We start from the raw sequence: 15,470 nt of genomic DNA, 5'->3' as shown, positions 1-15,470 counted from the left end.
CAGAGACAGGGGCAGGAATAAGTGTGACACAGAGAGACAGGGGCAGGAATAAGTGTGACACAGAGAGACAGGGGCAGGAATAAGTGTGACACAGAGACACAGGGGCAGTAATAAGTGTGACACACAGAGACAGGGGGCAGTAATAAGTGTGACACACAGAGACAGGGGCAGGAATAAGTGTGACACAGAGACAAGGGCAGTAATAAGTGTGACACAGAGACAGGGGCAGGAATAAGTGTGACACACAGAGACAGGGGGCAGTAATAAGTGTGACACACAGAGACTGGGCAGGAATAAGTGTGACACACAGAGACAGGGGGCAGTAATAAGTGTGACACACAGAGACAGGGGCAGGAATAAGTGTGACACACAGAGACAGGGGGCAGGAATAAGTGTGACACAGAGACAAGGGCAGTAATAAGTGTGACACAGAGACAGGGGCAGTAATAAGTGTGACACACAGAGACAGGGGGCAGTAATAAGTGTGACACACAGAGACAGGGGGCAGGAATAAGTGTGACACAGAGACAAGGGCAGTAATAAGTGTGACACAGAGACAGGGGCAGTAATAAGTGTGACACAGAGACAGGGGGCAGTAATAAGTGTGACATAGAGACAGGGGGCAGTAATAAGTGTGACACACAGAGACAGGGGGCAGTAATAAGTGTGACACAGAGACAGGGGCAGTAATAAGTGTGACACAGAGAGACAGGGGCAGGAATAAGTGTGACACACAGAGACAGGGGGCAGGAATAAGTGTGACACAGAGCAGTAGAGATATCACCGGGGGGCTCACCCGCCATCAGCCCCTCCCCCTCATCTATCCTGTGATAAGTAAGGACCTCGTTATCGCCGTGGGAGACGTTTCTCAGATGAGGGCGGACGGTGATGTTACAGGGAGTCGGTTACCACAAGCTGCCCTTATAGACCAGTGAGGGTGAACTTCAACCCAAAGCCCACTTATTTATCGCCCAGTGCCAACACGGTACTTCACCCTGAATTCCACAGTCCAGTATAGTCTATCCTCCATGTACTCTATAGCCTGCTGCACTCGCTGCCTGCGCTGTTCATAGTGCGCCCTGCGCTAATGAAGGGCAGGAAAAATCTAAGTCATATTAGTGTGCCATAGACTTTTTCCAGGGTGCAGGTGCCCACAGAGAGGGCTCCGAGTGCCGCCTCTGGCACCCGTGCCATAGGTTCACCAACACTGTTATAGACACTTCCATAGCGCTGCAGCAGGACTATAGATCAAACGGCGCCTTTGTCTTTTTGTTTGGACGTTCACCGGGGGCAAAAACGGACCAGGGGCGGCGTTCGAGCTGTAAGTGCCCAGGGGCGGCGTTCGGGCTGTAAGTGCCCAGGCCGCTCTGCCTTCTTCTCACATAACCCCTCCCCAGCCTGTTGCTTGGTCGCCCAGTAAGCCTCTTACGTCATCCAGTGTACTGGCCGATATCCCGCCCGCGCATGCCCACTATGGGATATCGGCCAGTACACTGGATGACGTAAGAGGCTTACTGGGCGACCAAGCAACAGGCTGGGGAGGGGTTATGTGAGAAGAAGGCAGAGCGGCCTGGGCACTTTCAGCCCGAACGCCGCCCCTGGGCACTTGCAGCCCGAACGCCGCCCCTGGGCACTTGCAGCCCGAACGCCGCCCCTGGGCACTTACAGCCCGAACGCCGCCCCTGGGCACTTACAGCCCGAACGCCGCCCCTGGGCACTTTCAGCCCGAACGCCGCCCCTGGGCACTTTCAGCCCGAACGCCGCCCCTGGGCACTTACAGCCCGAACGCCGCCCCTGGGCACTTACAGCCCGAACGCCGCCCCTGGGCACTTACAGCCCGAACGCCGCCCCTGGGCACTTACAGCCCGAACGCCGCCCCTGGGCACTTACAGCCCGAACGCCGCCCCTGGGCACTTACAGCCCGAACGCCGCCCCTGGGCACTTACAGCCCGAACGCCGCCCCTGGGCACTTACAGCCCGAACGCCGCCCCTGGGCACTTACAGCCCGAACGCCGCCCCTGGGCACTTACAGCCCGAACGCCGCCCCTGGGCACTTACAGCACGAACGCCGCCCTTGGGCACTTACAGCCCGAACGCCGCCCCTGGGCACTTGCAGCCCGAAAGCCGCGCCTGGGCACTTTCAGCCCGAACGCCGCCCCTGGGCACTTTCAGCCAGAACGCCGCCCCTGGGCACTTACAGCCCGAACGCCGCCCCTGGGCACTTACAGCCCGAACGCCGCCCCTGGGCACTTACAGCCCGAACGCCGCCCCTGGGCACTTTCAGCCCGAACGCCGCCCCTGGGCACATACAGCCCGAACGCCGCGCCTGGGCACTTACAGCCCGAACGCCGCCCCTGGGCACTTGCAGCCCGAACGCCGCGCCTGGGCACTTTCAGCCCGAACGCCGCCCCTGGGCACTTTCAGCCCGAACGCCGCCCCTGGGCACATACAGCCCGAACGCCGCGCCTGGGCACTTTCAGCCCGAACGCCGCCCCTGGGCACTTTCAGCCCGAACGCCGCCCCTGGGCACTTTCAGCCCGAACGCCGCCCCTGGGCACTTTCAGCCCGAACGCCGCCCCTGGGCACTTACAGCCCGAACGCCGCCCCTGGGCACTTACAGCCCGAACGCCGCCCCTGGGCACTTACAGCCCGAACGCCGCCCCTGGGCACTTACAGCCCGAACGCCGCCCCTGGGCACTTTCAGCCCGAACGCCGCCCCTGGGCACATACAGCCCGAACGCCGCGCCTGGGCACTTACAGCCCGAACGCCGCCCCTGGGCACTTACAGCCCGAACTCCGCCCCTGGGCACTTTCAGCCCGAACTCCGCCCCTGGGCACTTACAGCCCGAACTCCGCCCCTGGGCACTTACAGCCCGAACTCCGCCCCTGGGCACTTACAGCCCGAACTCCGCCCCTGGGCACTTTCAGCCCGAACTCCGCCCCTGGGCACTTACAGCCCGAACTCCGCCCCTGGGCACTTACAGCCCGAACGCCGCCCCTGGGCACTTACAGCCCGAACGCCGCCCCTGGGCACTTACAGCCCGAACGCCGCCCTTGGGCACTTACAGCCCGAACGCCGCCCCTGGGCACTTACAGCCCGAACGCCGCCCCTGGGCACTTTCAGCCCGAACGCCGCCCTTGGGCACTTACAGCCCGAACGCCGCCCCTGGGCACTTACAGCCCGAACGCCGCCCCTGGGCATTTTCAGCCCGAACGCCGCCCCTGGGCACTTACAGCCCGAACGCCGCCCCTGGGCACTTACAGCCCTCATTTACATATGAATAAACTCCGTTTTTGCCCCCGGTGAACGTCCAAACAAAAAGACAAAGGCGCGGTCTGATCTCTAGTCCGGCTGCAGCGCTATGGAAGTGTCTATAAGGGCAGCTTGTGGTGACCGACTCCCTTTAAAGGGGTTGTCTGCGCTCAGAGCCGCCCCCGGACAACCCCTTTAAGCCTCTGTGGCAGTCGCTTACCGTTACTTTGGCTCAGTTCGCTCCTAAGATGCTGAGCTTTTTTCGCGCAGTTGTCGTGCGTTTTTGCTTGTCCCACGATTTGCCGGATGGTCACGGAGTCGCCAACCTCCGACAGTCGCGCTGATGGTGACATTATTTTCTAATGACACCCCAGTCGCCCTGGGTGCAACGCGCGGCTTCCCGCCACAATTCTGCCGGTGCAAACGAACGCGATCCTGGCTAAAACAGCCGCGCTTCATGGGTCGCTGAGAAGGTCCATGTACCTTTTTCTGGGATTGCTGCGTGGGTGTCACCCTCAATAGGGTTATTAAGTTATTAATGAGGGGGGGGGGCTAGCCCCCCCACATGCAATTTTCAATCTGGGACGCGCGTCCTGCACAATTGCACAGTGATTGCCGCGCGGTCCCATTGATTTCAATAAATCAATGGGGCCGCACGGCAATCACTGTGTGCAATTGTGCAGGACGCGCGTCCCAGATTGAAAATTGCATGTGGGGGGGCTAGCCCCCCCCCCTCATTAATAACTTAATAAGTCTGTAATTATGTGAGATCCACAAAGATCTAACCAACTGCAGATGTTTTGTTCATACATTTTGATATGGAGGCTATAACCCGGCAGAGGTGTATGGATTATTATATGGCGATGTGTATATTATTATATGGGGTTCTATAGATTATTATATGGGGACGTGTATATTATTATATGGGGTTCTATAGATTATTATATGGGGACGTGTATATTATTATATGGGGACATATAGATTATTATATGGAGATGTGTATATTATTATATGGAGATGTGTATATTATTATATGGAGATGTGTATATTATTATATGGGGACGTATAGATTATTATATGGGGACGTACAGATTATTATATGGAGATGTGTATATTATTATATGGAGATGTGTATATTACTATATGGGGACGTATAGATTATTATATGGGGATGTGTATATTATTATATGGAGATGTGTATATTATTATATGGGGATGTGTATATTATTATATGGGGATGTGTATATTATTATATGGAGATGTGTATATTATTATATGGAGATGTGTATATTATTATATGGGGATGTGTATATTATTATATGGGGACGTATAGATTATATGGAGATGTGTATATTATTATATGGAGATGTGTATATTATTATATGGAGATGTGTATATTATTATATGGGGACGTATAGATTATTATATGGGGATGTGTATATTATTATATGGGGATGTATAGATTATTATATGGAGATGTGTATATTATTATATGGGGACGTATAGATTATTATATGGGGATGTGTATATTATTATATGGGGATGTGTATATTATTATATGGAGATGTGTATATTATTATATGGAGATGTGTATATTATTATATGGAGATGTGTATATTATTATATGGGGATGTGTATATTATTATATGGGGACGTATAGATTATTATATGGAGATGTGTATATTATTATATGGGGACGTATAGATTATTATATGGAGATGTGTATATTATTATATGGAGATGTGTATATTATTATATGGAGATGTGTATATTATTATATGGGGACGTATAGATTATTATATGGGGATGGGTATATTATTATATGGGGATGTATAGATTATTATATGGAGATGTGTATATTATTATATGGGGACGTATAGATTATTATATGGGGATGTGTATATTATTATATGGGGACGTATAGATTATTATATGGAGATGTGTATATTATTATATGGGGACGTATAGATTATTATATGGGGATGTGTATATTATTATATGGAGATGTGTATATTATTATATGGAGATGTGTATATTATTATATGGGGACGTGTATATTATTATATGGGGACGTACAGATTATTATATGGAGATGTGTATATTATTATATGGAGATGTGTATATTATTATATGGGAACATATAGATTATTATATGGGGATGTGTATATTATTATATGGGGATGTATAGATTATTATATGGGGACGTATAGATTATTATATGGAGATGTGTATATTATTATATGGGGACGTATAGATTATTATATGGAGATGTGTATATTATTATATGGAGATGTGTATATTATTATATGGAGATGTGTATATTATTATATGGGGACATATAGATTATTATATGGAGATGTGTATATTATTATATGGGGACGTATAGATTATTATATGGAGATGTGTATATTATTATATGGAGATGTGTATATTATTATATGGAGATGTGTATATTATTATATGGGGACGTATAGATTATTATATGGAGATGTGTATATTATTATATGTGGACTTACAGATTATTATATGGAGATGTGTATATTATTATATGGAGATGTGTATATTATTATATGGAGATGTGTATATTACTATATGGGGACGTATGGATTATTATATGGGGATGTGTATATTATTATATGGAGAAGTGTATATTATTATATGGAGATGTGTATATTATTATATGGAGATGTGTATATTATTATATGGAGATGTGTAAATTATTATATGGGGACGTATAGATTATTATATGGAGATGTGTATATTATTATATGGAGAAGTGTATATTATTATATGGAGATGTGTATATTATTATATGGGGATGTGTATATTATTATATGGGGACGTATAGATTATTATATGGAGATGTGTATATTATTATATGGGGACGTATAGATTATTATATGGAGATGTGTATATTATTATATGGAGATGTGTATATTATTATATGGAGATGTGTATATTATTATATGGAGATGTGTATATTATTATATGGGGACGTATAGATTATTATATGGAGATGTGTATATTATTATATGGGGACGTATAGATTATTATATGGGGATGTGTATATTATTATATGGGGATGTATAGATTATTATATGGAGATGTGTATATTATTATATGGGGACGTATAGATTATTATATGGGGATGTGTATATTATTATATGGAGATGTGTATATTATTATATGGAGATGTGTATATTATTATATGGAGATGTGTATATTATTATATGGGGACGTGTATATTATTATATGGGGACGTATAGATTATTATATGGGGATGTGTATATTATTATATGGAGATGTGTATATTATTATATGGAGATGTGTATATTATTATATGGGGACGTATAGATTATTATATGGGGATGTGTATATTATTATATGGGGACATATAGATTATTATATGGAGATGTGTATATTATTATATGGAGATGTGTATATTATTATATGGAGAAGTGTATATTATTATATGGAGATGTATAGATTATTATATGGGGATGTGTATATTATTATATGGGGATGTGTATATTATTATATGGGGATGTGTATATTATTATATGGGGATGTGTATATTATTATATGGAGATGTGTATATTATTATATGGAAAAGTGTATATTATTATATGGGGGATGTGTATATTATTATATGGGGTTCTATAGATTATTATATGGAGATGTGTATATTATTATATGGAGATGTGTATATTATTATATGGAGATGTGTATATTATTATATGGGGACGTATAGATTATTATATGGGGATGTGTATATTATTATATGGAGATGTGTATATTATTATATGGGGATGTGTATATTATTATATGGAGATGTGTATATTATTATATGGAGATGTGTATATTATTATATGGGGACGTATAGATTATTATATGGAGATGTGTATATTATTATATGGAGAAGTGTATATTATTATATGGAGATGTGTATATTATTATATGGGGACATATAGATTATTATATGGGGATGTGTATATTATTACATGGAGATGTGTATATTATTATATGGAGATGTGTATATTATTATATGGAGATGTGTATATTATTATATGGGGACGTATAGATTATTATATGGAGATGTGTATATTATTATATGGGGGATGTGTATATTATTATATGGAGATGTGTATATTATTATATGGGGACGTATAGATTATTATATGGGGATGTGTATATTATTATATGGAGATGTGTATATTATTATATGGAGATGTGTATATTACTATATGGGGACGTATGGATTATTATATGGAGATGTGTATATTATTATATGGGGACGTATAGATTATTATATGGGGATGTGTATATTATTATATGGAGATGTGTATATTATTATATGGAGATGTGTATATTATTATATGGGGACGTATAGATTATTATATGGAGATGTGTATATTATTATATGGGGACGTATAGATTATTATATGGGGATGTGTATATTATTATATGGAGACGTATAGATTATTATATGGGGATGTGTATATTATTATATGGAGATGTGTATATTATTATATGGAGATGTGTATATTATTATATGGAGATGTGTATATTATTATATGGGGACGTATAGATTATTATATGGAGATGTGTATATTATTATATGGGGACGTATAGATTATTATATGGGGATGTGTATATTATTATATGGAGATGTGTATATTATTATATGGAGATGTGTATATTATTATATGGAGATGTGTCTATTATTATATGGGGTTCTATAGATTATTATATGGAGATGTGTATATTATTATATGGGGTTGTGTATATTATTATATGGAGATGTGTATATTATTATATGGGGACGTATAGATTATTATATGGGGATGTGTATATTATTATATGGGGTTCTATAGATTATTATATGGAGATGTGTATATTATTATATGTAGATGTGTATATTATTATATGGGGTTCTATAGATTATTATATGGAGATGTGTATATTATTATATGGAGATGTGTATATTATTATATGGAGATGTGTATATTATTATATGGGGTTCTATAGATTATTATATGGAGATGTGTATATTATTATATGGAGATGTGTATATTGTTATATGGGGACGTATAGATTATTATATGGGGATGTGTATATTATTATATGGGGTTCTATAGATTATTATATGGAGATGTGTATATTATTATATGGAGATGTGTATATTATTATATGGAGATGTGTATATTATTATATGGGGACGTATAGATTATTATATGGGGATGTGTATATTATTATATGGGGTTCTATAGATTATTATATGGAGATGTGTATATTATTATATGGAGACGTATAGATTATTATATGGAGATGTGTATATTATTATATGGGGACGTATAGATTATTATATGGAGACGTATAGATTATTATATGGAGATGTGTATATTATTATATGGAGATGTGTATATTATTATATGGGGATGTGTATATTATTATATGGAGATGTGTATATTATTATATGGGGATGTGTATATTATTATATGGAGATGTGTATATTATTATATGGGGTTCTATAGATTATTATATGGGGATGTGTATATTATTATATGGGGACGTATAGATGATTATATGGAGATGTGTATATTATTATATGGAGATGTGTATATTATTATATGGAGACGTATAGATTATTATATGGAGATGTGTATATTATTATATGGAGATGTGTATATTATTATATGGAGATGTGTATATTATTATATGGAGATGTGTATATTATTATATGGGGACGTATAGATTATTATATGGAGATGTGTATATTATTATATGGGGACGTATAGATTATTATATGGGGACGTATAGATTATTTGGATTATTACGGGGCCCCGTCCTCTGTATAGCTCATATTATAGGACATGTCCTGACTTGTCGCCTCCATTACCCTTCCTCATGGTTGTTGCCCGGGCCTCTCAGTCACACTCTTCCCGGTTCATGACCCCTAGACCCGGTGATACCGATCCCACCAGACCCCCATGTGACCCCCGACCTCTCCTGCTGCCCTCTACCTCCCTATATTAGTCACAATTCTTTCTCATTCCCTTCCCAAGATGGCGGCCCGGCGCCTCCATCACGTCACTTCCGGGCGGTCTGGCCGCTCTCACTTATATACAGCGCTCAGCTTCCGGTCTCCCTCCTTTTCTGTAGCGGCCGCATACAGTGAACATGCCTGTGAGTGCGGGGAGCGGGGCTGGTTCTGCGGGGGCTGTGTGCGCCCGGGGGTGCGGGGTGTACACTCGGGCTGAGGTTTATGAGGGGTCGGGGGTCTCTGCCCGGCCCCGGGGAGTCTGAGCCGCGGACAACGCGGTGCAAGCGTGGGCAAGATGGCGCAGTGAGGCCTGGTGAGACTGCTGAGCCGCTGCCGGGGACGTCATGTGACTGAAGGGCCCCCGAGCTTGTGTGGTGGTGGGAGTGGTGACTCCGGCTACTGGGGCCCCGCGGGTAATGCTTGGGGGCCACATGATTTTGCGGAGCTGGTGCTTCACCCCTTGATATTTGGGGGCCCTGCTGGCTGCTCGGAGTTGGGGGGCCAGTTTTGTGTTGCACAGTGATGTTGGGGGCTCGCTGGCTTCTCTGGGTTGGGGGGCCAGTTTTGTGTTGCACAGTGATGTTGGGGGCCCTGCTGGCTTCTCAAGGTTGGGGGGCCAGTTTTGTGTTGCACAGTGATGTTGGGGGCCCTGCTGACTTCTCAAGGTTGGGGGGCCAGTTTTGTGTTGCACAGTGATGTTGGGGGCCCTGCTGGCTTCTCAAGGTTGGGGGGCCAGTTTTGTGTTGCACAGTGATGTTGGGGGCCCTGCTGGCTTCTCTGAGTTGGGGGGCCAGTTTTTTGTTGCACAGTGATGTTGGGGGCCCTGCTGGCTTCTCAGGGTTGGGGGGGCCAGTTTTTTGTTGCACAGTGATGTTGGGGGCCCTGCTGGCTTCTCTGAGTTGGGGGGCCAGTTTTTTTTTGCACAGTGATGTTGGGGGCCCTGCTGGCTTCTCAGGGTTGGGGGGCCAGTTTTGTGTCGCACAGTGATGTTGGGGGGCCAGTTTTGTGTCGCACAGTGATGTTGGGGGCCCTGCTGGCTTCTTTGAGTTGGGGGGCCAGTTTTTTGTTGCACAGTGATGTTGGGGGCCCTGCTGGCTTCTCTGAGTTGGGGGGCCAGTTTTTTGTTGCACAGTGATGTTGGGGGCCCTGCTGGCTTCTCAGGGTTGGGGGGCCAGTTTTGTGTCGCACAGTGATGTTGGGGGGCCAGTTTTGTGTCGCACAGTGATGTTGGGGTCTCACAGCCTGTGGTCTTTTGCAGCTCGCTAAGGATCTCCTGCACCCGTCCCCTGAGGAGGAGAAGAGGAAGCACAAGAAGAAGCGCTTGGTCCAGAGCCCCAACTCCTACTTCATGGATGTAAAGTGTCCAGGTGAGTGTCCGGACGGAGGGGCTGGTGACTCTCACTTCCTGTGCCGCCTCTAATTGCGTCCCCCTCTCCCTGCAGGATGTTATAAGATCACCACGGTGTTCAGCCATGCCCAGACGGTCGTCCTGTGTGTGGGCTGCTCCACGGTCCTCTGCCAGCCCACCGGCGGCAAGGCGCGACTGACAGAGGGTGAGTATGTGGTCATATATGTGCTGGGCCAATCATGGGGACTTCCTAGGAAGTCCCCACTAAGCAGACGTTGGGGGTGTCCATTGATGTATGATGTCAGCAGCCAATCACTGGCCTCTGGTGATGTCATTGGGTGCACAGTGGGATCCAGCTGGAGGCAGGGTGTGTACTGTGGGATGATGCTCTGGGGGTGCCTATTATTGGGGTGTAGGATGAATCTTTGGGGTTAACTGTTAATGGTTTGTAGGATGGCATTCTAGGGATGTCCGTGGCTGGTGCTCTGGGTGTCTCTATTATTGGGGTATAGGCTGGTGCTCTGGGGGGTGTCTCTTATTGGGGTATAGGCTGGTGCTCTGGGGGGTGTCTCTTATTGGGGTATAGGCTGGTGCTCTGGGGTGTCTCTTATTGGGGTATAGGCTGGTGCTCTGGGGGGTGTCTCTTATTGGGGTATAGGCTGGTGCTCTGGGGGGTGTCTCTTATTGGGGTATAGGCTGGTGCTCTGGGGGGTGTCTCTTATTGGGGTATAGGCTGGTGCTCTGGGGGGTGTCTCTTATTGGGGTATAGGCTGGTGCTCCGGGGGGTGTCTCTTATTGGGGTATAGGCTGGTGCTCTGGGGTGTCTATTATTGGGGTATAGGCTGGTGCTCTGGAGGGGGGTGTTGCTTATTGGGGTATAGGCTGGTGCTCTGGGGGGTGTCTCTTATTGGGGTATAGGCTGGTGCTCTGGGGGTGTCTCTTATTGGGGTATAGGCTGGTGCTCTGGGGGTGTCTCTTATTTGGGGTATAGGCTGGTGCTCTGGGGTGTCGCTTATTGGGGTATAGGCTGGTGCTCTGGGGGTCTCTCTATTATTGGGGTATAGGCTGGTGCTCTGGGGGTCTCTCTTTTATTGGGGTATAGGCTGGTGCTCTGGGGGTCTCTCTATTATTGGGGTATAGGCTGGTGCTCTGGGGGTGTCTCTATTATTGGGGTATAGGCTGGTGCTCTGGGGGTGTCTCTATTATTGGGGTATAGGCTGGTGCTTTGGGGGGGGTGTCTTATTGGGGTATAGGCTGGTGCTTTGGGGGGGGTGTCTTATTGGGGTATAGGCTGGTGCTCTGGGGGTGTCTTATTTGGGTATAGGCTGGTGCTCTGGGGGTGTCTCTTATTTGGGTATAGGCTGGTGCTCTGGGGGTGTCTCTTATTTGGGTATAGGCTGGTGCTCTGGGGGTGTCTCTTATTTGGGTATAGGCTGGTGCTCTGGGGGTGTCTCTTATTGGGGTATAGGCTGGTGCTCTGGGGGTGTCTCTTATTTGGGTATAGGCTGGTGCTCTGGGGGTGTCTCTTATTTGGGTATAGGCTGGTGCTCTGGGGGTGTCTCTTATTTGGGTATAGGCTGGTGCTCTGGGGGTGTCTCTTATTTGGGTATAGGCTGGTGCTCTGGGGGTGTCTCTTATTTGGGTATAGGCTGGTGCTCTGGGGGTGTCTCTTATTTGGGTATAGGCTGGTGCTCTGGGGGGGTGTCTTATTGGGGTATAGGCTGGTGCTCTGGGGGGTGTCTCTTATTGGGGTATAGGCTGGTGCTCTGGGGGTGTCTCTTATTGGGGTATAGGCTGGTGCTCTGGGGGTGTCTCTTATTTGGGTATAGGCTGGTGCTCTGGGGGTGTCTCTTATTGGGGTATAGGCTGGTGCTCTGGGGGTGTCTCTTGGGGTATAGGCTGGTGCTCTGGGGGTGTCTCTTATTTGGGTATAGGCTGGTGCTCTGGGGGTGTCTCTATTATTGGGGTATAGGCTGGTGCTCTGGGGGTGTCTCTTATTGGGGTATAGGCTTGGGGTGTCTTATTGGGGTATAGGCTGGTGCTCTGGGGGTTTCTATTGGGGTATAGGCTGGTGCTCTGGGGGTGTCTCTTATTGGGGTATAGGCTGGTGCTCTGGGGGTGTCTCTTATTGGGGTATAGGCTGGTGCTCTGGGGGTGTCTCTTATTTGGGTATAGGCTGGTGCTCTGGGGGTGTCTCTATTATTGGGGTATAGGCTGGTGCTCTGGGGGTGTCTCTTATTGGGGTATAGGCTTGGGGTGTCTTATTGGGGTATAGGCTGGTGCTCTGGGGGTTTCTATTGGGGTATAGGCTGGTGCTCTGGGGGTGTCTCTATTATTGGGGTATAGGCTGGTGCTTTGGGGGGGGTGTCTTATTGGGGTATAGGCTGGTGCTTTGGGGGGGGGGTCTTATTGGGGTATAGGCTGGTGCTCTGGGGGGGTGTCTTATTGGGGTATAGGCTGGTGCTCTGGGGGGGTGTCTTATTTGGGTATAGGCTGGTGCTCTAGGGGTGTCTCTTATTGGGGTATAGGCTGGTGCTCTGGGGGGGTGTCTTATTGGGGTATAGGCTGGTGCTCTGGGGGGGTGTCTTATTGGGGTATAGGCTGGTGCTCTAGGGGTGTCTCTTATTGGGGTATAGGCTGGTGCTCTGGGGGTATCTTATTGGGTTATAGGCTGGTGCTCTGGGGGGGTGTCTTATTGGGGTATAGGCTGGTGCTCTGGGGGGGTGTCTCTTATTGGGGTATAGGCTGGTGCTCTAGGGGTGTCTCTTATTGGGGTATAGGCTGGTGCTCTGGGGGTATCTTATTGGGTTATAGGCTGGTGCTCTGGGGGGGTGTCTCTGGTGGGTACTGTTTCATATTTGGGGTGCTGTCTCCACTAACCCCGACCTCTCCCCCCCCCACAGGTTGCTCTTTCAGGCGGAAGCAGCATTAGATGGCGCTGACCCGGAGACGTCTGGCGGGAGCGTTGACTGCACTCGGCGGGGGCGGCTCTGCTCACACCCGGGACACTGTGGCCTGTACCCCTGACTGTCAATAAATTTTGGATACAAATTTCAGTGCGCGCTTTTAGTAAATTATTTCAAGGGATTGTCCTATTTCCGGAGGAATTTTCGGAGGCGCCGCGTGGCATGCCGGTCATGTGACCCCTCATTCTGTTCATTAAACATAATTAAAAGATCCTGCTGCTGTGTGTTCATGTGAGGATGCGGGCCCCTGGGGGGGTGGAAGGGGATGCTCTGTCTATCCTGAGGGCTTGCTGTCAGTGAATGGGAATATTCTCGTTTGAGGCCGATATTGTTTCTTACAATGTTTACGGTCACTCACCCTCTGAGGTAAGTGGCTCCACTGATACATTGTAACAACATGTTAGGGTTTCTCCCCACCTTGACACAACAGTAATTTGGGTGAAGACGGGTCTCCCTCTGTCAGATGTTTCCTTTCACTGAAGGCAAGCAGTGGACTTGTACAGTCAATGTCTAAAGACGTGACCGATGCATCTCCCATCGTGTACTGGTTTGGTCTTGCACGTTGGAAGTAGTAGTGATTCGCAGGGTTCTAATGGCGGCTGAGCCAATTCGTTTGCTGAAGACGTAACTCTGCTACCTGTCAACTGCAGAGAATAAACCTGTGCCAGCCATATGCCAATACCAGAAACTGGCAGCGAACACTTCACTACTGACCTGTGGTGCACAGCGCCAGGATCTAGACATTACTCATCACTGGGTAACAGGCGGCGCTGCCAAGGCTAATAAAATCGGAGGGCGCCATAGATGCCCGTGATGAGAACACAGTCCTGCCAACGAGGCAGACCACACATGGAGGACTGTGTACTGGGCTCCTGTGAACGAGGCCGACATAGCAGAGCTGGGAAAGGTTCAGAGGAGGGCAACTAAAATAACTGAATAACTTTGTATAGCGCAACAATTGCGAACTAAATCGCCTCAAGGTGCTTTTTTGCTGCCATTGACCGCCTAGGCCTTCAGAAGATGGTTTTCTTCTGAGCGGATCTCCGCGGGTAGAGTGTTCCATAGCCGGGGTCCTAGCATTTTGATTTGTAGCGGGTCTTGGGGATATGGAGGAGATTCTGGTTAGCTGACAGGAGGAGGCGACCTGGGGTGTGGTGTTTTCCCTTGTGTACATTTGTGTGTGAGGGGGGGGGGACTACAGGTCCCAGAAAGATTAACATTAGGGTTTTCACTTTAGAAAAATGGACCACTGTAAGAGCGGTTTACTATGGACTCTTTACTGTAGGAGCAGTGAGACTATGGACTCTTTACTGTAGGAGCAGTGAGACTATGGACTCTTTACTGTAAGAGCAGTGAGACTATGGACTCTTTACTGTAAGAGCAGTGAGACTATGGATTCTATACTGTAAGAGCAGTGAGACTATGGACTCTTTACTGTAAGAGCAGTGAGACTATGGACTCTTTACTCTAAGAGCAGTGAGACTATGGACTCTTTACTGTAAGAGCAGTGAGACTATGGACTCTTTACTGTAAGAGCAGTGAGACTATGGACTCTTTACTGTAAGAGCAGTGAGACTATGGACTCTTTACTGTAAGAGCAGTGAGACTATGGACTCTTTACTGTAAGAGCAGTGAGACTATGGACTCTTTACTGTAAGAGCAGTGAGACTATGGACTCTTTACTCTAAGAGCAGTGAGACTATGGACTCTTTACTGTAAGAGCAGTGAGACTATGGACTCTTTACTGTAAGAGCAGTGAGACTATGGACTCTTTACTGTAAGAGCAGTGAGACTATGGACTCTTTACTGTAAGAGCAGTGAGACTATGGACTCTTTACTGTAAGAGCAGTGAGACTATGG

The 15,470-nt window shown here is 46.7% G+C and overlaps 1 protein-coding gene across 1 annotated transcript; it reads left to right on the top strand.

Annotated features, from left to right (window-relative positions):
* Positions 1-9,325: 9,325 nt before the first annotated feature.
* RPS27 (ribosomal protein S27) lies at positions 9,326-13,700 on the top strand. The gene is made up of 4 exons (XM_040412572.1): positions 9,326-9,439; positions 10,555-10,663; positions 10,739-10,849; positions 13,548-13,700. Exons 1-4 carry the CDS (start codon positions 9,434-9,436, stop codon positions 13,574-13,576), a joined length of 255 nt encoding a protein of 84 aa, XP_040268506.1. The 5' UTR covers positions 9,326-9,433; the 3' UTR covers positions 13,577-13,700.
* Positions 13,701-15,470: the final 1,770 nt, after the last annotated feature.

Source organism: Bufo bufo, chromosome 11 (genome assembly GCF_905171765.1).
Source record: "Bufo bufo chromosome 11, aBufBuf1.1, whole genome shotgun sequence".
Taxonomy (NCBI): domain Eukaryota; kingdom Metazoa; phylum Chordata; class Amphibia; order Anura; family Bufonidae; genus Bufo; species Bufo bufo.
The sequence above is the reverse complement of the archived record's forward strand: the minus strand, read 5'-3'. Positions and strand labels throughout refer to the sequence as shown.